Source organism: Myotis myotis, unplaced genomic scaffold (genome assembly GCF_014108235.1).
Source record: "Myotis myotis isolate mMyoMyo1 unplaced genomic scaffold, mMyoMyo1.p scaffold_m19_p_13, whole genome shotgun sequence".
In the NCBI taxonomy this organism is placed as follows: domain Eukaryota; kingdom Metazoa; phylum Chordata; class Mammalia; order Chiroptera; family Vespertilionidae; genus Myotis; species Myotis myotis.
In genome coordinates this window covers 57,124,748-57,144,183 of record NW_023416317.1, presented here as the reverse complement: position 1 = coordinate 57,144,183, position 19,436 = coordinate 57,124,748, and the positions used below count along the sequence as shown (strand labels likewise).

The following is a 19,436-nucleotide window of genomic DNA, read 5'->3' as shown; positions in this document are numbered from 1 at the left end:
GGAGGGCAGACTGTGGCCCTACAACCCGGAGCTCTGACCTCTGACTCAACCCCAACTCCTTAACTGGGGAAATCAAGGCTGGCCACTCTTCTGGAAGAAGAAAGGGGAGGAGAGGCAGAGGTACGCAGGTCATTTGGGGCCAAAGAAACCCAGGCAAAGCCAAAAGTTTCAGCCAAAGCCAGGCTGGAAGCCAAGGCCAGGCTGTCTGCACCACCCCTGGGGAGCGGGACCACAAAGCCCCTTCCCTGACCTAGAAACTGGCAAGGTGCCTGTTTCCCCCGCTCCGTTTTCCTCCCACATGGGGTCCAATCTGGGTAACAAACCACCTGAATGGCGCTGCCCTTGCCCTGAGGAGCCCCTGCACCAGAGGGCAGGGTACCCGGGGGCCTGGAGGCTGCCTTCCCGTGGTGTCCCCTCACTAGCATGGAGGCCCGCCCTCGGCTGCCAGGACCCCTCACCGCAGCCACACACAGACATGGACGGCAGGCAGGGAGGCCGGGAGGTGGAAAGGTATAAAACGTGATAGATGGAACCGTGGACGTACACCCTGAAGAGCAGCAAGTCACAGTGATTGCCCCCTACTGCCCCCCCACCAGCCCCCCACCCTCCGGTCTGGAAGGCTGGTGGCTGCCAGGGCCCTGGAGAGGCACCCGGAGTCCTCAAGGTTGTGGAGTCCACAGGCATTGCACACTGTGCCACTGACCACACGGACAGCTGGACTTAGTTCCCCCAAACATTGCTGGGTGAAGAAGTCAGGGTACTGGCTGCGGCAGCAGCGGCTGGAGCCGGATCACAGGGGACAGGTTCACGCGGAGGGCACGCTGAGCCTGCTGCCGCACTTCGTCGTCCGAGGACCGCTGGTCCACCTTGAAGGCCCGGAATGTCAGCAGCTTGGATGTTCCAAGGCGCAGGCGTGCCTTCGGGGACCGGGCCCCAAGCCGGGCTCTCTTCTGGGGAAGATGATCTTTTGCCTCCTCAGTCCTTTTCCTCTTCTGCCCCCCAGTCCCAGGGCTCCTCTTCTGGCCTTTCCTCGCAGTCCTGGCCTGAACAGACCCTTTCAGCCGGCCCCGGCCCCGGCCCCTGGGCTGGGTCCGAGCAGCCTTGGCCCTGGCCCGCGCTGCCTTGGCTTTGGCCTTGGCCTTGATCCGCGCTGCCCTGGCTTTGGCCTTGGCCTTGATCCATGCTGCCTTGGCCCTGGCCCGCGCTGCCCTGGCTTTGGCCTTGGCCTTGGCCTTGGCAGCTTTGGCCTGAGTGTGAGCCGCCATGGCCTGGGCACAGGCAACTCTGGCTAGTGTTTGAGCTGCCTTGGCCTGGGCTGTCTTGGTGCTCAAGGCAGAGACACCTTTCATTTGTGGGCCAAGGAGGGATCCAGTGGCTTTGCAGGTCTTGCTCTGAGGCCCCGTGCTTTCTTGGGGTCCAGCACTGGGGCCCCTGCGAATCACACACTTAGGGCCCTTGCTGGTGACTTTCCCGGGAACCGCCAGCCCCTTTCCGGGACCTTCCCGCAGCTTCAGGGGAGAGTCCGCAAGGGAGAGCTGCAGCGACTGGGTCGCGCGCTTGGCACCCAAGTGGGGCACGGGAGTCTTGAGCGGAACCAGGGCCTCTAGGACAACGGAGAGCCGCATGGCAGGGTAGACACCTGGATAGAGGTGGGTGGGGAAGCCCATGGCCGTGTCCCGGGCGTGGCTGGCACTGGACTCCTTCAGGGAGCTCAGCAGCAGGTTGGTGGCGGAATGCTTGGCGAGGGCTGGTGTGGACGCCTTGGCCAGCCTGCCCGGCAGCGGCATGGGCAGCAGCGTGGCCCGGCCTGCGGGCAGCCGCACAGCAGCTCGGGGAGCACTGGCTGGAGGTGACGTGGTGGCTGGGATGGGGGCACGAGCGTGCAGCTTCGTCTGGCTTGGCGGTGTGGCCGTGCACGAACTATAGCCGTAGACATCACCGCTGCGCAGGATGGTTGGCTGGAAGCCATCCTCTCGCAGGCCCTGCAGGAAGGCCACCAGCTGGGCCTCCGTGGCACTGAGATCCTGGCTCATGGGGTTAAAGACCAGCAGCGCCTCCTCCAGTGCCTTCTTCCCCGCCGTGGAGATCCGGGACCACGAGTGCACAGCTTTCTCTTCCACATGCTGTGCCACGCTCATGGCATTGGCACTGCAGGCCTGTCCGGGTTGTCTGCAAACCAGCGCTCGGCACCTGCAAGGCAAGAGGAAACGAGTCAATAAGAACAGCATGGAGAAAGGGGTCAGTCAGGGCTTGCACTGCCCAGAGCACCCACCGACAGAGGCCTGGCAGAGTGAGCCACTCCACGAAGCAAACGATGTTCTCCTGACCCCTCCGGGCAGCAGGGTGGGGGCTGGGGGTGGGAGAGGACCCCTGTGGGTCAGAGGCAGCTTCTTCAGGATATTTGCCCACAAGCTCGTCAGAGCCACCCAACCGGCCGCTGTGTCCCTGAAGAGACCTGGGCTCAGCTAGCCTGTTTGAATTCAAGTCTGTATTTTCTGGGGCCAGAAATCTAGCATTAGACTCAACCCTGGGAACACGAGTGAATATCTGTCCTCAAGGAGCCGTGCACAGAAGGCAAGACAGAGACACCATCAAGGTGGATGGGAGGGCACACGGTACCCAGTGGAGCTCACCAAGGGGTCAGGAAAGGGTTCCTGGGAAAGGCGGCCCCTGGCTGGGACTGAGTGATGAACAGGAAGGGACCAGATGGACATGGCAAAGGGCGCAGCCTACGCGATGGCTCCAATGTGAGACAGAGTGACACACACTTGGGGTGACGGAGTCTGTGGTCAGGGCTGGGACCCTGAGTTCAAAAGAACAGGGGAAAGCAGGACAACACAAGCCCTGAGTGCTGGCCAAGGGCCCAGACCTCCACCCCACGTCCATGCCCATCTCCCTCCCTCAAGCTGCAGCGAGTCAGGAGCCCAGGGGCAAACCTCCCTGCCCACCAGACCTTCTGCTCTCAGTTCCCGACAGGCCACGTGGAGGCCCCAGCACTGGAGTCATGGAGGCCAGCCAGGCTCGCCTTCAACAGAAACTAAAAAGACTGGCGAGTAGCACATGCGAACCACACAGCTCTAGGCAGTCAGGCGGCCGGGGGGCCGAGCAGCCAGAGCCAGAGCCCAGGGTTTGAGAGCGGAGCAGAGGCTGCACGCAGGCCGGGGGCCAGGGGATGTGGGCTGCCCTGCCGAGGGGGCTGCAGGGCCCACCGCGGCACCGCCAGCCGGGCTGCCCCAGCTCCGGGAAGAAGCCGCGGGCTGTCAATCATGACTGAGGTCTCGCCCGCCCCGCAGTGGGGCCGGGGCAGCTGGCTGGGCGCGGGGAGCGGGGAGCGTGACGGGACCAGCGGGATCAGCCGCTCTTCCCACCCGCCCAGGGCAGCCCCCGGAGGGACATCTCGGACCCGCAGGTGCCGGGCGCTTCCCTCCCGAGGCCACACTCCGAGCGCAGCCTTGCACGTGGCTCTAGTTGTGCTACTTTCCCGGGTGCAGCTCGGGTCTGAGCACAGACCCGGGAGGGCGGACACCAGGCGCAGGCGGCAGGGGAGACGCGGGTGCTCGGAGCCCAGGTGCTCGGAGCCCCGGGGGCCTTTCCAAGAAGCTCCCGACACCGGGCAGCCCGGCCCCGACCCCCTTCCCATCTGCCCGGGGCCGGCGGGGGAGCCGACGGACGACGGGAGAAGGGACAGGCCCACCGGGGACCCGGCGGGTGGCCAGGCGGGGAATGGAGTCCCCGGGGCCCGAGGAGCGGGGTCTCCGAGGCAGGAGCCGCGCGGGGCCGCCGACAGGGCGCGCAGCCGCCGGTGGGCGCCGGGCGGGGGTCGCGTGGGGGCGGCAGAGCCGGGCGTCCCGCGGGCGGACCCTCCGCGGCGCGGCCAGGCCCACGGCCCCAACCTACCGGCGCCGCCGCGGGGACCCAGGACGCACCTCTGCGCCGCCTCCGCCGCTCCAACATGGCCGCCCGCTGAGCGCCGGAAGTGCGCTGCGCTTCCGCTTCCGGGACCTGGCCCGCCCTGCTGACCTTTGACCCCGACCCCGGTTTCCCCCAAGTGGGGGCGGGGCGGGTGGGTCCCTGCGGGGGGCGCTCCTGGAGGAAGCAGCCGCGGGGGCCGTCGGTGCGGGAGCCCGAGGCCGGGGCGCTCCGGGCGGGACCGGGCCGGGTCCCTTCAGACGTGAACCGGGCGGAGAGGAGGGGCCGGGGCGGGGGCTCTGAGACGCCCGGAGGCTGGTCCCCGCCTCTGGGTGCCGGTCTGTCCCAGACGGACCTCGGGGAGCTGCCATCAGAGCCAAGTCTGGCCTGAGCTGGGCTCAGGCGGGTACCAACCCCGGAGGCGCACCTGGGATTAGAGGGGATGAGGGTCATCCCAGTCCTCCCCTGGCTCTGCGCCGGCATCTTCCGTAGCCCCGAGCGATGGCCCCGGGCCCTGTCCGCCTGAGCAGGGGCACCTGGTGGAGATCTGGATGCGAGTGAGGCCAGTGGCCCGGGAGCGACCCAGCCCGAGGCGGCCTGTGTGCAGAGGAGAAAGGCCAGGGCGGATCTTGGGGGGCCGCTTCCTGGGGATGAAGGGGAGAGAGGCAGCACAGCAGCTGGCGGAAGCCAGAGTCGCCGGGATCCCCGGACACTTGGGCTGAGACAAAGGCCCCTGAAGTTTTAGCTGCAGGGGGTTCCATGGTGACTCTGCAAGCGCTGTTCTGGGGGAGCCGTGGCAGCAGACATGCGGGGCGGAACCCCGGTGGCGGGCCGTGAGAACAGCCGGCTTCGGGAGTTTGACTGGAGGGAGGACGGAGAGGCTGGCGGGCCTTGGGGTGCTGGGGGGTCTCTAAAGACAGGAGGCTTTCCAGTGCTTCATGGCGGGAAAGGCGAGGGGAAGGGGCCTGGAGAGGGAATCGTGGGCGCTGTGCGGGGGGTTGTAGGGCAGCGTGAACCAACCGAGGAGGAAGGGGACGGAGTTCCCTACGTGGTGAGCGGGTCGGAGCCCAGTGGAGTGAAGCACAGCAGCCTGGCCAGGATCTGCCGCTGACCTGGACCACCGTTTCCGGGGCAGGTTCTCCAGCCGCCAGCCTCTGCGAGTGGCTGCGGCCGCTTTGCTCACAGACAAGGCTCTGCCCACACTCTGGGGTGGAACGGGAGGCCCGTGTCCCACATTGGCCTGGGGGATTGGGTCCCAGCTGCTCGCAGTGCTGTCCTGCTGCTTCCTGGCCTCACCTCCAGTGACGACAGGCACCTGCACCTTTGTCTCCAGGTGTGCGTCTAGGGCAGGGGTGGGCAAACTTTTTGACTCGAGGGCCACAATGGGTTCTTAAACTGGACTGGAGGGACAGAACAAAAGCATGGATGGAGTGTTTGTGTGAACTAATATAAATTCAAAGTAAACATCATTACATAAAAGGGTCCGGTCTTTTTTTTTTTTTAGTTTTATTCATTTCAAACGGGCCGGATCCAGCCCGTGGGACGTAGTTTGCCCACGGCTGGTCTAGGGACACCCGGGGACAGACACTGTCCAGGAAAGAGAGGCAGGAAGGCAACGAGCACACACAGCCACAGGACTACTTCTTCGTTCTTTAAAATTTTTATTTATTGATTTGAGAGAGAGACTTGTTGTTCCGCTCGTTTATGCACTCACCAGTTGATTCTTGTGCCCTGACTGGGATCGAACCTGCAGCCTTGGCGTATCAGGGTGACACTCTCACCAACGGAGCTAATCGGCCAGGGCAGGACCTCTCCTCATAGGTGACCCTTGACCTGTAAGATGGTCTGCCAGCTCCCAGACTTCGCCAATACTCTCGAACACTCAGAAGATGGGCCAGGGCCTGGGTCTGAGGTGGGTAGTCCTTCGTCATGCCAACTTGCCCGTGCTCGGCCCCAGCGTTGGCTAGAGGCGAGGCCAGGACCCTGAGCACGGACAGTCACAACATGACTTGGGTCCCAGAACAGCCAGGCTCCGGCGCTGCAGACTGAGGCCGAACCCCTGCTGGAAGGTCCCTTGGCCTCTGACTGCAAGTTCAGCCCCTGCTCAGAGCAACCCCCCCCTCCCCAACTCCAGGACCCCCTCCTCCCCTTCCCGCCCCCCTCCCCCGCAGGCTGCAGAAAGGCTGTCAGCACTGAGGACAGCGGCCCTGCTCCCGCAGCCCTGCGGCCTCCACCTGTTGGGACCTGCCCGGTGCCCGCTCTGTGCCTGGGGAAGGGCCGCACCCGCCAGAGAGCAGGCCACGCCCCAAGGGACCTCCAGGGGGCGCCGCCTGGGAGCCTGTGGTCGGGCTCCTCCAAGTTCAGTGGCCGTGGGCGGCCCGGCCCCCCAGGCCCCGGCTCTGCAGGCCCCACGCCCTTCCCTCCACCGGCTGCTCAGAGGCCGCCCGCTCGGAGCGGCCCCCACCGTACACGTGTGCTGTCACCGCGGTCTCATCCCCCACCCCCCCCCGTGTCGGACCCTCAACTCTGGGAAAGCCCAGTGTCCACTCGTCCATCTCTCTGCTCACCCGTTTGCGTGTGGCCGTGGGTCGGCGCCGAGCTGCAGCCGTGGCAGGTGCAGGGTTAATGTGGGGGTGGGGGTGGGGGAGGTGTCCCCGAGTCGGGAGGGGGAGAGGGCGGACCCCGTCCAGCCCCGCCCCGCGCCGGAGCCGAGCCAGAGCCCCGCGGAGCCTGGACGCAGCCCCAGCCGCAGCCGGAGCCGGTGGAGCCCGGACACCGGACCCCGCGCCCCGGCGGCGCCGGAGCCCCGGCCGGTGAGTCCCGCGGGAACTGGGGAAGTTTAGGGCGCAGGGTGAGCCCCAAGCGCGCTCGCCGGGACCCGCCCCCCGCCCTCCCGCGGGCTGGAAGTTTGGGGCTGGAGGCTCCGGCGCCTGGGGTCCCAGGAGTGTGTCCCTCCAGAAGGGACAGGCTGGGGGGCTGGGTGTTTGCTGTGAGGGGCGCAGAGGTCCAGTTGCCCATTCCTGCTGGATCCTCCTCCTCCCCCGTGTGGACACCAGGGAGCTGGCCTGGGGGGCTGAGAACACCAGCTGCGGAGGGTGGACCCCAAGGGGGAGTGCGGGATCCTGGCCTCCAGGCCCAGACATCCTGGTGGTGGCCTTTTGCTGGGGGGAGTGGGTGAGCTCGTGGCTCCCAGAGGGGCTGTGGGTGCCCTGGAGTTGGATCCCTGGTGGCAGTGGGAGACCTGATGGCTGCCCAGGCGCAGAGGAAGCCAGGAGGGGGGCACGCAGGAGTCCGCTCCTACAGAGTGGAGAGCCCTGTCCTCGTCCCCTTACCTTCCATCGAGACCGGGTCTGACCAGGGAGCTCTGAGGTGCCTGGGACAGGGCTTGGCCTCCTGTGCCCGCCCCTGCCTCACTCTGAGCTGGGCTGCAGACCCGACACTGCCTTTCCCAGCGGAGGTGGGAGGCAGCGCCCAGGCTGGCCCCGCAGGAGGGAGGACCAGCCGCTTGCCTGCCCCGTCCATTCTCTTCTCTCAGAGACCGAGGGGTGGCCAAGGGGAGGCGAGCAGGGGACAGGGGGTGGTAGGGAATCCCACACGCCCATGGGAGGAGGGAGAGGCCCGGGGTCTGGGAGCTGCACCCTGCCCACTCCAGGTGGGTGGGCCTCCACGGTGGCTTGCTAGCCAGCCAGGGGGTCCCATTCCTCCTTTCCCACCGGGGATTCCGGCCCGAAGCTACAGGCTGCTCATCTGGCCTCTGAGAGCAGGTCAGGGGCCTGACCCGTCTCCCTCTCTCCTCCAGGAGAAGGCATGTGCCCTGGGCTGTCAGACACCCTTTAACCTGGTGGTCAAGATGAGGCTGGAATCTGCGAGGCCTGCAGCCTGAGCAGTAGCATGGCCTGCCAATGAGGTGAACACCATGGCTGCAGGGGGTAGCCGGGCCTTTGCCTGGCAGGTGTTCCCACCCATGCCCACCTGCCGGGTGTATGGCACGGTCGCACACCAGGATGGGCACCTGCTAGTGCTGGGGGGCTGTGGCCGGGCTGGGCTGCCCCTGGACACTGCCGAGACCCTGGACATGGCCTCACACACATGGCTGGCACTAGCACCCCTGCCCACTGCTCGGGCTGGCGCGGCCGCTGTGGTGCTGGGCAAGCAAGTGCTAGTGGTGGGAGGTGTGGACGAGGGCCAGAGCCCAGTAGCTGCCGTGGAGGCCTTCCTGGCCGATGAGGGCCGCTGGGAGCATCGGGCCACCCTCCCACAGGCCGCCATGGGCATCGCCGCTGTGGAGAGAGGTGAGTGGCTCCCAGGAAGGGCTCTTGGTGCCCCAACTCCCTGCGTTTTCCCACTGGTTCCTTCCCTTAGAGCTGGGCAGGAGCTGTTGCGTTAGCCTGGGCGCCTGGGACAGGGCTTGGCCTCCTGTGCCCGCCCCTGCCTCGCTCTGAGCTGGGCTGCAGACCCTGCACTGCCTTTCCCAGCGGGGAGGAGGGAGGCTGGCCCCGTAGGAGGGAGGACCAGCCGCTTCCGCCCCGTCCATTCCTCTTCTCTCAGAGACGGAGGGGGGGGGGGGTGCGCAAGGACGCTCCTGGTTATAAATAGTCTGGGGGAGCAGGTGGGGCAGAGCCCAACGGGATTGTCCCTCCACACACATCAGGGAGCCTGAGGTGGACAAAGGCCAGCCTGGCTTGGGGACAGTTGCCATGGAAGCGCCCAGCTGACTGGCTGTCTCCTCCAGAGCCCCTGACATGCCCCCAACTGACCTTGAAGACATAAGAGGGCAAGAACTTACTCTAGTGAAAAGGTGGGGTGCAGAGGTGCTGGTGGGGCTCCTGGGCAGAAGGCTTGTGGCCAATACTCCTCTCCTGCAGGCCCCAGCTGGTCCCCCCACCCCTGGCTTAAACCATCCCCCAGCCTCCTTCCCCCAGGGAGGCCCCATCTTGTGGCCTCCAGGTCTGACCAGGTCTGCTTCTGCTTGGATGCCAGACTTGGTTGCCATAGCATCTCCAGGGAGACGGAGACAGATTATAATTAGATCGGCTGCCTCTCGCCCTCCACTGGAGGGGCCCTGGTCAGAGCAGGAATCCTGGTTCTCCCAGCGCCCCCTCCAGGCCAGCGCATGGGTTTCCCCTGCGGGGGAGGGTACCTCAAACATGGGTCTCCCGCCTCCCCAGGGCAGCTGTCTGGGTGGGTGCCCTGGGGAGCCTGGGGTACCGTCTGCCCTGCTCCTTTCTGTGCAGACGGCCTGGTGTACGCTCTGGGCGGAATGGGCTCCGACACAGCCCCCCAGGCCCAGGTCCGGGTGTACGAGCCCCGCCAGGACTGCTGGCTCTCACTGCCTTCTATGCCCACGCCCTGCTACGGAGCGTCCACCTTCCTGCACGGGAACAAGATCTATGTCCTGGGTAAGCGCCTGGGGGCTGTGGGCAAAGGGCCCGGAGCCCAGAGCCCCTACCCTGTGCTTTGGCTAGAATCAGGCTGAGTTGGGGGGGCAGGACAAGGAGGCTTTGTTGGGGTGAGCCAGGCTTGCTCCGAGGCTCCAGCCCCTGGTGGACCTGCTGGAACTGGAAAACCCAAACTCAGTGCCCAGCAGCGGAGGGTGGTGACCAGGCCCTGGCTGCACAGCTGGCTGGTGGCTGGAGCGGCAGCGCCGAGCCTCAGCAACCTGGTGGTGGAGGCGCCTGCCTGCGCCCAGCCTCCCTCCCAGGTGCCTGATGCCATCGCAGGGGGCCGCCAGGGCAAGCTCCCCGTGACTGCTTTTGAGGCCTTTGACCTGGAGGCCCGGACCTGGACCCGGCACCCAAGCCTGCCCAGCCGCCGGGCCTTTGCCGGCTGCGCCATGGCCGAAGGCAGCGTCTTCAGCCTGGGGGGCCTGCAGCAGCCTGGGCCCCACAACTTCTACTCGCGCCCGCACTTCGTCAACACCGTGGAGACGTTCGACCTGGAGCGCGGTGAGCAGGGCGGTCCTGGGTGTCCTCCCGCCGTGGAGGGCCCGTGGGGCCCGCCCTGACCTCCCCTCCCTTCCCCTCCCCTGCAGGCTCCTGGACCAAGCTGCCCCGCGGCCTGCGCATGAGGGATAAGAGGGCCGACTTTGTGGTCGGCGCCCTTGGGGGCTACATTGTGGCTGTGGGGGGACTTGGTGAGTCTGCGGGGCTGGGACAGGGGAGCCCAGGGCAGGAAGGAGTGGCCTCCAGCGTGAGCACCACCTGCCGTCTCTGGGCTCAGGGCTCGGGGCTTGTGAGCTGCCCTTTCCGATCTGGGGAGCCAGCGAGGGTGTCCTCAGCCCCTGACTGAATTGTGTGCCAGCGGGGCCTCGGGGCCGCCGAATGAGTGGCAGGTAGAAACAGGAGTGCGCACACGAAGGGTGAGGAATGGGCAGGAAGCAGCGAGGCCGACAGTCCGTCCGGGGCGATGCCTTCTGGCCACACGCTGGGTTCAGGGAGCAAAGGAGCTGGCGCCCCTCAGCCTGTGCCTCCCAACCGCTGTCTCCTGCAGGGAACCAGCCGTGCCCGCTGGGCTCCGCGGAGGGCTTCAGCCTTGCCCGGCGGCGCTGGGCAGTGCTGCCCGCCATGCCCACCGCCCGCTGCTCCTGTTCCAGCCTGCAGGCGGGGCCCCGGCTGTTTGTCATCGGGGGCGTGGCACAGGGTCCCAGCCAGGCTGTGGAGGCTCTGTGTCTGCGTGATGGGGTCTGAATCCTGCGGGGACCTTGTCCCCTGGAGCAGCTCAGGGCCAGAGGCAGCTGCTCTGTGGGATGCGGGCGCTGTGACACAGCCGTGGGGACGGGCGGGAGGCGCCATCCATAGCGTAGGGTACCCATACGCTTCCACCACCTCACCCCCCTTCACTCATGGCCCTGGCCTCCCCGACCCTTGCTCTGGGACCTACGGGCCCTCTGTCCGATTGGGAAGTGGGGGAGGGAAGAGCCGGCCTCAGCCCTGCAGGGTCAGTGCCTGCCTGGAGTCGACCAGGCCTCCCCGTGACTATTCCTGAGAAGTCCTGCCTGCCAGCCTGCCTTGGAGGCCCCTGGGGACCCAGGAGAGTTGGGGAGGGTGGGGGACACAGAGGGAATGGAAGAGCAACCGCAGGAACCTCCAAAGGGTCAAAAACGTTAGCCTTGGGCCCTTTACACTGTTGGCTGTGTGACCTCGGGCCGGTCATTTCACCTCTCTGTGCCTCAGCATCCTCACCTAAACGGGGATCTCCGAAACCTTCCTGCCCTACCTACCTCACAGGGCTGTTGTGAGGACCCAGGGAGTTCAGATATGGAAGTAAAGATGCTGCTAAAAGCTGGTGTGTGGCCCTGGTGTGGACTCCTGTCCCCCGCAGCCCTGTCCTCCTGTGGAGCTTCCATTGTCCCAAGGATAAGGGTCTAGAAGAGCCTTTTCGATCGGCTGCTGCACCCAAAGTGTCTGCTGTCTCAGCCCCTCCTCAGCCTCCGATTCTCCTTGGGGACCCAGGGCGGCCGCTGTCCCGCTGTCCTGGATGGTGGGGGTCCTCGCAGGACAAGCAGAAAAGGACCACACACCGTGCGGGCAGGACGCTCCCCAGGCCTGGGCCTCAGCATCTCGGCCACACCTTGCTCGCCGCCAACGGTCTCGTGGGGTGTGGCGGACAGCCTCCCTCCGTCCCAGCTGCAGGGAAGCCGTCTGCTGGGCAGGACTGTGTAGCCGCCACCAGACCCCTAGAGGTGAAGCCCCCGAGAAGCCAAGCTGCTGGCCCTCGCCTCGTCGTCCTGGCTTCGCTGCCATTAGTTAGGGCCACTGGCTCTGGCTTCCTGCAGTCTCACTGAGTGTGAGGGGCTCACAGCTGGGTTTGCTGCAAGAATGGATTTGGGGTCCCAGAACCCATCTGCTGTGGCCATGGTAACCCTCCTGGACCCATAGCCTCCTGCTGGCTGTGCCCCTTCTCACTCAACGGCAGAGCTCCCAAGGCAACAACCCCTGCCCAGCACATAGGCACCAGGGGCACCAGTGCCATAGGAGCCGGGCATAAGGCCTGGCAGTGTCTTACTGCGCTCCAGCTCTGCGCCCTCCTGGGCTACAAGCACAGGCCAGGGAGGCCTCGGTGTCAGCCATTCTTTTTTTGTTGATTCTCACCTGAGGATATTTTCCCATTGATTTTTAGAGAGAGTGGAAGGGAGAGAAAGAGACACAGAGAGAAACACGGACGTGAGAGACACACATCAATTGGTTGCCTCCCACATGCACCCCAACTGGGGCCGGGGATCAAGCCTGTAACTGAGGTACATGCCCTTGAGGTACGTGCTGTTGACTGGAATCGAACCCACGACCCTTCAGTCTGCAGGCTGGCGCTCTATCCACTGAGCCAACTGGCCAGGGCAACAGCCATCCTTGTTTAATGCTCTGGACCAGTTTAGACACTCGGAGACGCCCTCATGAAGGTAATGCTGCAGCGGTTTGGACCCGGGGATCTTTGGGAGGTTAGTCCGGGTACTGGGGCCGGAGGCCGGGGGACCCCCGCAGTCGCCGCCACAGTGGCCGCTCTGGGACGGCTGGCAGAAGTTCTGCTGGTAGGTGGTACAGGTGCGGGGGTGGTGGATCTGCACAAAGTGGACGAGGCGCTGAGGGGCGTCACTGGGTCCCGGGGATAACCGGAAGGTGGACTGGTAGGAGGATTCCAGGGGCCGCTGCTGGTAGAGCTCCAGCTCGCTGGAGGCCCAGTGCAGGAAGGTGTGCCGCTGACACAGGCGCTCCATGTTTTTCCGTCTCCCGATGCCCTGCAGTAGGCAGTAGGGACCCTCCTCAGCGGTACGGGCCCTTGGCCCACAGTCCTGGCACCAGGCTTGGCCTTGGGTGCCCCCTAAAGCCAAGCCTGCCCGGTGATGCCTGGCTTGTGCCTGGCCTGAACCCTGCCTCTGGGCCTGCCTCCATTCCGGAGTGAGGCCCCAGCACGTCCGTGGCCCCTGGGAGGCTTGCACATAGTCAGGCCGGCTGGCAGGGGAGCCGCAGCAGCTGTTTCCGGCTCAGCACCAGCCTGGCCCGCTCCTCCTCTCCTCCCCTCCCGCACTGCCCCCCCACCCCCCTGCCTGGCCCCCCTCCTCTCCCGCACTCACCTTGTCGAAGGAAGTGCGGTTGTCGTGCTTGGAGAAGAAGTGCTGCCGCACTGGCTCCTGGAAAGAGAGGAAGAAGGTCATGGGGGAAACGGTGCTTCCCTGCCCCGAGGTCTTCCCTCAGGACCCACAATGGAGGGAAGGTGCCAGGAGCCACCGTCCTAAACTGCTAACCTGCTGCCACCCACAAAGGGCAGATACTAACGAAAGCAACACCTCACTCTGGGCCACCTCAGGACCTCCTGCCCTCGGGCGAGTGGTCAGGCTTTAGGGGAGCCCCCACCTCCACATCACCCAGGAGTAGGCGTGGTTCTCTCCTCCCCTCTCTCCGCACCTACTCCCCCATCAGCAGCCCAAGCTCCTGACCCAGAACATCACCTGGAAATGGACGCTTTTCTCTCTAGTTCAAGCTCCTTTCTGAATTCCAGACCCAGCAGCTAACCGGAGACATCGAAGGCAGCGGTCGCCAACCGGTGCTCCGCGCTCCACTGTGGTCCGTGAGGTCCGAGAGGTTGGCGACCGCTGGTCTAATGGGCATCTCAAGCCCACGGCTGAGCTCGGGATCATTCCCCAGCCCACTCCGGCTACAGCCTCCCAGCTCCGGCCACGGCAGCTGATCCAGCCAAATGCGCTTGATTCCTCCTCTCACCTTACCCCCAAGGGCCAGGAATCCTCCTGGTCCTTCAACATGCACCAGGCCCGGAGCGCGCCTCAGCATGGCCACTGCTTCCCCGGCCCGCCACCTTCCTCTCTGCCGGAGTTACTGCAAGAGCGTCACCCCTGGGATCCCTGCTCCCGAGCTTGCTCCCCATCTGCTGTCCTCTTAGCAGGCAGAATAACTCTCTTAATGCTGAGTCCGTTCACAGCCCTTGTTTGCCAAAGGTCCCTCTTGTTTGTAAAAGCCAAGTCCGCCTCCAGCCTTTGAGATTTTTCTGGCCGTGACTCCTCCTTCCCTTCTTCTTGGGAAGTCTTCCTCGAGCACTGAGCACCACTCCAGCATTCCCATCACCCCAACTCTGCATTTCTCACCTTCTCACATCTACATGACTATCTATTCTGGCTGCTTATTGTCTGTTCTCTCTGCCTTGCTCACATCTGTAACTCCGTCCGGACAACAGTGCCTGGCCCAATGAAGGGCCTGGGCTGATGAGTTCAGTCTTGGCTGGGCTGGGGAATGAGCAGTGGCTGATGGCAGGTTCCTAAGTAAAAGGCAGGGGTAGCTTCATCCCTGATCTCTGAACCAGAATGTTCAGGGCGGAGCCTGTGTATGCGCCTTTGACAAGCTCCTCCATGGGGACCTCCACCTTAGACAGTGAGAACAGGTCTCCAACCAGAATAAAAGGGCCAGGAGGGTGGGAAGCCAGCCAGCCTTACCTTTCAGTCCTCATAACAAGCTGACATCACAGGGATTAAAAACCCAGGGCCCTTTTAGAAAAGAAACAACAGGAGAAAATCCTCAGAATCTAAAGCCAGACAAAGTTCGTAGACTTGATCCATAAAAAACTGATAAATTGGGCCTCATCAAAATGAAAAACTTTTGCTTTGTGAATGTCCATATGAAGAGGCTAAAAAGACAAGCTACAAACTTGGAGAAAATATTTGCAACCCACATACTCAATTAAGGACTAATACCTAGAACCATAGAGCCCTCTCACAGCTCCGCAGTAAAATAACAAACTATCCAGTTAGAACCCTGGCCCATGGCAAAGACATCTCCCCAAAGAGGATATGCAGATGGCAAGGACACATGAAAAGAAGCTCACCATCACCAAACATTCGAGAAATGAAGATTAACCGCCGTGTGATGTCACAGCACGTCCATCATAATGACTAAAATAAGAAACAGAGGCGGTGACAAGTGCTGGTGAGGATGGAGAGAAACTGGGCCCCTTACACCTGGCTGGTAGGGACGGGAAAGCTACAGCTACTCTGGAAAAGTCTGGCCGTTTGTTTTTAAAACTAAACATACAACTCTTCTATGACCCAGCAACTGCACTCCTGGGCATTTATTCCAAAGAAATGAAAACCTATATTCACCCAAACCTGTACACAAATGGCCATGGCAGCTTTCGCTGTAAGAGCCCAACACTGGAGTCAGCCCCGATAGAGAGTCTGTAACAGGTGAAGAGTTAAATGAACAGGCATATGCATGCCACTGACTGCTACTCAGTAAGGAAAAGGAATGACGCATCGACACACACACAGCTGGGTGATGTGTAGGAAATCACGCCGAGTAAGGAAAACCAATCCCGAGAGTTGCACGCTCTATCCTTCCAGTTAGGTGACCCTTTGAAGTGACAACATTCTAGAAACGGAGAGAGTGGTGGCTGCCAGGGGTTAGAGATAGGGAAGGCGGAGAGCGGGGGACGGTGGGTGTGGTCTTAAGAGGGCAGCACCAGGGACCCTGGTGATGTGTCTTGACTGTGGTTGGGATACACAAACCTACACCAGCAAGAAAAAGCTATAGATCTTCATGCCCACACACAAGCACAAGTCAGGCTGGGGAATCCAGGTGAGACAGGTGAGTGCATGCCCGTCAGTGTCCCGGCTGTGATATTATTACTATAGCTTTGCACAGCGTTACCACTGGGGGAAACTGAGCAAAGTGTGGAAGGGCTCTCTATGACTTCTCACAACTGTTTATGTATCTACAATCGTCTCAATACAGGCTTGAACTTAAAAACCCTGGGGGCCTGGGAAGACTACGGTCCTTCCCTCCCCACCCAGCTCGGAGTGTCTGCCCCAGAACTTCACCTACATCTTTGTTCTAAACCATCTAGGGCTCCTTTTCCACCAAGTGGTGAATCCATGGTCTCTGAGCAGGGGGGGCACAGGGGCTGGGGGGCTCAGGTTGAAGAGGCCTTCGGGGGGGGGTGGTGTCTCCTGAGAGGGGCCGTTTGCATGTTGGAGGCAAGGGCCCCGCGGAGGCGGCCAGTCTGCAGCCACCGGTGCTGAGGGCAGACCCTCTGTGCTGCCTGAGGGTGTTGGACAGGGACCCACAGTTGTGGGACCGCCAGCGGCCTGCCCCACCATGACCCAGAGCTAGAATGACATTTCCCAAGAGTCAGGCAGGTGAAGGCTAGAAATCAGTCAGCCTGGTTTGGAAGAAAATGGAATTGTTTTGTGTCTTAATGACATGGATAAGATGCCTACATGCCACGTGAGAGGAGAAGAGAGTGGCTGCTACCCGTGGGAAGGTTTTAACTACAGCTGTAGTGAGACAGGTGCAGTGAGACAGGTGCAGTGAGACAGGTGCAGTGAAACAGCTGCAGTGAGGCAGCTGCAGTGAGACAGGTGCAGTGAGAGCTGCAGTGAGACAGGTGCGGTGAGACAGCTGCAGTGAGATAGGTGCAGTGAGACAGCTGCGGTGAGACAGGTGCAGTGAGACAGCTGCGGTGAGACAGCTGCAGTGAGACAGCTGCAGTAAGACAGGTGCAGTGAGAGCTGCAGTGAGACAGCTGCAGTAAGACAGGTGCAGTGAGAGCTGCAGTGAGACAGCTGCGGTGAGACAGGTGCGGTGAGACAGGTGCGGTGAGACAGCTGCAGTGAGGCAGGTGCAGTGAGAGCTGCAGTGAGACAGCTGCGGTGAGACAGGTGCGGTGAGACAGCTGCAGTGAGACAGGTGCAGTGAGAGCTGCAGTGAGACAGCTGCAGTAAGACAGGTGCAGTGAGAGTTGCAGTGAGACAGGTGCGGTGAGACAGCTGCAGTGAGATAGGTGCAGTGAGACAGCTGTGGTGAGACAGGTGCAGTGAGACAGCTGCGGTGAGACAGGTGCAGTGAGACAGCTGCAGTAAGACAGGTGCAGTGAGAGCTGCAGTGAGACAGCTGCGGTGAGACAGGTGCGGCGAGACAGCTGCAGTGAGACAGGTGCGGTGAGACAGGTGCGGTGAGACAGCTGCAGTGAGGCAGGTGCAGTGAGAGCTGCAGTGAGACAGCTGCGGTGAGACAGCTGCAGTGAGGCAGGTGCAGTGAGAGCTGCTGTGAGACAGCTGCGGTGAGACAGCTGCAGTGAGGCAGGTGCAGTGAGGCAGCTGCAGTGAGACAGGTGCGGTGAAACAGCTGCAGTGAGAGCTGCAGTGAGACAGGTGCAGTGAGAGGTGCAGTGAGACAGCTGCGGTGAGACAGGTGCGGTGAGCCCGCAGACGCCCCCCCCCCCCCCACTGCCCGCGCCCACCTTGCATCGCTGCAGGAAGATTGTCGGGGGCTGGGGCTTGGCCGCCAGGCGGTACTCGAGGGCGCTCTCATTCTTGAACTGGCCTCGGTAGTGCCCATAGAAGCCATTGTTGTGCTGCAGCGGGAGGAGGCGGGTGGGTGAGGCCTACACACCCACCCCACCCACTCCACCCCACCCATACCCCCACCCACTCCACCCCACCCACTCCCCACCCCCACCCCACTCCCACTCCCCAGAGGCTCGAGGCCGCTCGTGGGAGTTCTGACCCAACAAAAAGCACCCGAGGTGGGGGCGCCGGCGGGAGATGGAGCTGGGCCTGCGGGTCACCGGTTCGGCTGGACCCTGGGAGGGGCCTCGGGATGGCGGGGGACCCTACCCAGGAGCCCGCGAGCGCGCTCTGCATCCTTCCGGGGAGAGAGGGCGGAACGCGCTCCCCTCGGCGGAAGGTTGCCCGCGGCCTGGCGTTGCCCGGTGACCGGACCGACGGGCTGTGACCGCACAATGCGGCCCGGGCCTCCCCTGCGGGCCCCGGTCCCGGCGCCCGGAGCTCAGCATCCGGGGCGGCCGCGGAGGCAGGAGACCGGGGGGACCAGCAGGGCCCACGGGGCGGGGCGGGGCGGGGCGAGGAGCGGACGGGACCAGAGAACGCGGCCGCCAGGTCGCCCGTCCGTCCCGAACCACCAGCACCAGGGAGGTCCCGTGGAGCCCCGGCCAGGCACTGCCCGCTGCGGGCTCCGTGCGGGCGAGAGAGAGAGAGAGAGAGAGAGAGAGAGAGAGAGAGAGAGAGAGAGAGAGAGACGCCGCGGGCGCAGCCCCCGCCCCCTAGGCCCCAGCGCCGCCTCACCCGGGCCTGGGCCTCGGCACAATCCGCGTCCATCCACCCGCCCCGCCCGTGCTCACGGGGACCCGCCTGCCTCGCGGTTTACTTTTTTTTTTTTTTAATATATTTTATTGATTTTTTACAGAGAGGAAGGGAGAGGGATAGAGAGTTAGAAACATCGACACACCTCCTACTGGGGATGTGCCCGCAACCCAGGCACATGCCCTTGACCGGAATCGAACCTGGGACCCTTCAGCCCGCAGGCCGATGCTCAGTCCACTGAGCCAAACCGGCTAGGGCCTCACGGTTTACTTTTTAAATAGATTTGACTGCTTCCAGGGAGGGAGACATCGATGCCCGCCCCTGGGGAGCCAGCCGCAGCCGGCAAGTGCCGGCGCCATGGACCGAGGGCTGGAGCCTCGCCGGCCTGGTCCCGGGTGCCCGCCGCCTCCGGCCCGGGCGGCTCGGCAGAGCGTCTCCTCCGCCCACACCCGCCCAGGGGCTCCGGGCGCTGACTCCCCCTTCTCTCTGCTCCAGCTCCCAGCGGGGTCCCCTCTGCCCTCTCCCCCGCCACGCCCCGGCCCCTGGGCGACCTCCCACTCCGCAGTCTGCGGGCAGGCGGCTTCCGGGGGGGCCCCTGAGCGTGCGGGAGGGGGGGGTGCCTGGGCGGCAGCCGGGGAAGAGGGACTGGGGCACGACTCGCGGCGCACGTGGGCGGAGGGCGCGCGTGGGCTGAGGGAGCGCGTGGGCGGAGGGCGCGCGTGGGCGGAGGGAGCGCGTGGGCTGAGGGAGCGCGTGGGCGGAGGGCGCGCGTGGGCGGAGGGAGCGCGTGAGTAGGGGGCGCGCGTGCGTGAAGCCGGCCTGGATCCCAACCGTTAAAACCGTTAGAACCGTTGAAACTGTTAGTCACGTGCTGCAGCAGGGGCCGGGCCCAGGGGGCGGGGCGTGGTCCCATTGGTCAGCGCGGGCCCTGGGGGCGGGGCCGCACATGCCTAGTCGGCTTCCACGCGGCCAGGTGCTCGGGAGCCAGAGGAAGAGCAGGGCTCCCTCGGCGTCGGCGTGTGCGGGTCGGAAGTGGCGGCGGGAGGGGTTCGGGCCGGCTCTCGGGGCGCGGGGAGGGGGGCGAGTCGAGTGACCTCCCAGGGGCCCCGAGGGGCGTTTCCAGGGCCCAGGCTTCCTCGCTGGTTCCCTCGCGGCTCCTGGCCCCGCGCCTCCCTGCGAGGGCTGTGGCGCTGGTCCCCCCGGGAGCCCGAGCCGGCTTTCTCGGGTCCCCCCCCCCCCCCCAGTCTGGCAGGGGAGGCGGGAAGGGAGCCAGCCCGGCAGCGGGGTGGACGGGAAGCCGACGGGTGGCGCTGGAGCGGAGAAGGGGGCGGGGGTGAGGCGGGCGGGCCGAGGCCGGAGGCGCCGCCGTCTGAAGGGACCTGTTGCTACCCCGGGAGGAGCGGGGACGCCGAGGCCTGGGGCGCCT

The 19,436-nt window shown here is 64.2% G+C and overlaps 3 protein-coding genes across 4 annotated transcripts; 1 reads left to right on the top strand and 2 right to left on the bottom strand.

Moving 5' to 3' along the window:
- Positions 1 to 503: 503 nt before the first annotated feature.
- Positions 504 to 3,969, bottom strand: CCDC71 (coiled-coil domain containing 71). Of its 2 annotated transcripts, none has more exons than XM_036333581.1 (2): positions 3,898 to 3,969; positions 504 to 2,190 (listed from the first exon to the last, which is right to left on the bottom strand). In XM_036333581.1, the coding sequence occupies exon 2, from the start codon at positions 2,136 to 2,138 to the stop codon at positions 753 to 755; it is 1,386 nt and encodes a 461-aa protein (XP_036189474.1). In that variant the 5' UTR covers positions 2,139 to 2,190; positions 3,898 to 3,969; the 3' UTR covers positions 504 to 752. The 2 variants fall into 2 exon arrangements, with proteins under 2 accessions (XP_036189474.1, XP_036189475.1); XM_036333582.1 differs by having other exon boundaries at positions 3,927 to 3,964.
- Positions 3,970 to 6,616: 2,647 nt separating this feature from the next.
- On the top strand, positions 6,617 to 11,902 carry KLHDC8B (kelch domain containing 8B). The gene is made up of 6 exons (XM_036333580.1): positions 6,617 to 6,722; positions 7,709 to 8,201; positions 9,144 to 9,308; positions 9,630 to 9,854; positions 9,941 to 10,042; positions 10,399 to 11,902. The coding sequence occupies exons 2-6, from the start codon at positions 7,826 to 7,828 to the stop codon at positions 10,593 to 10,595; spliced, it is 1,065 nt and encodes a 354-aa protein (XP_036189473.1). The 5' UTR covers positions 6,617 to 6,722; positions 7,709 to 7,825; the 3' UTR covers positions 10,596 to 11,902.
- A 278-nt stretch (positions 11,903 to 12,180) lies between these two features.
- On the bottom strand, positions 12,181 to 18,025 carry CUNH3orf84 (chromosome unknown C3orf84 homolog). The gene is made up of 4 exons (XM_036333824.1): positions 17,993 to 18,025; positions 17,149 to 17,262; positions 12,977 to 13,033; positions 12,181 to 12,661 (listed from the first exon to the last, which is right to left on the bottom strand). The coding sequence occupies exons 1-4, from the start codon at positions 18,023 to 18,025 to the stop codon at positions 12,197 to 12,199; spliced, it is 669 nt and encodes a 222-aa protein (XP_036189717.1). The 3' UTR covers positions 12,181 to 12,196.
- Positions 18,026 to 19,436: the final 1,411 nt, after the last annotated feature.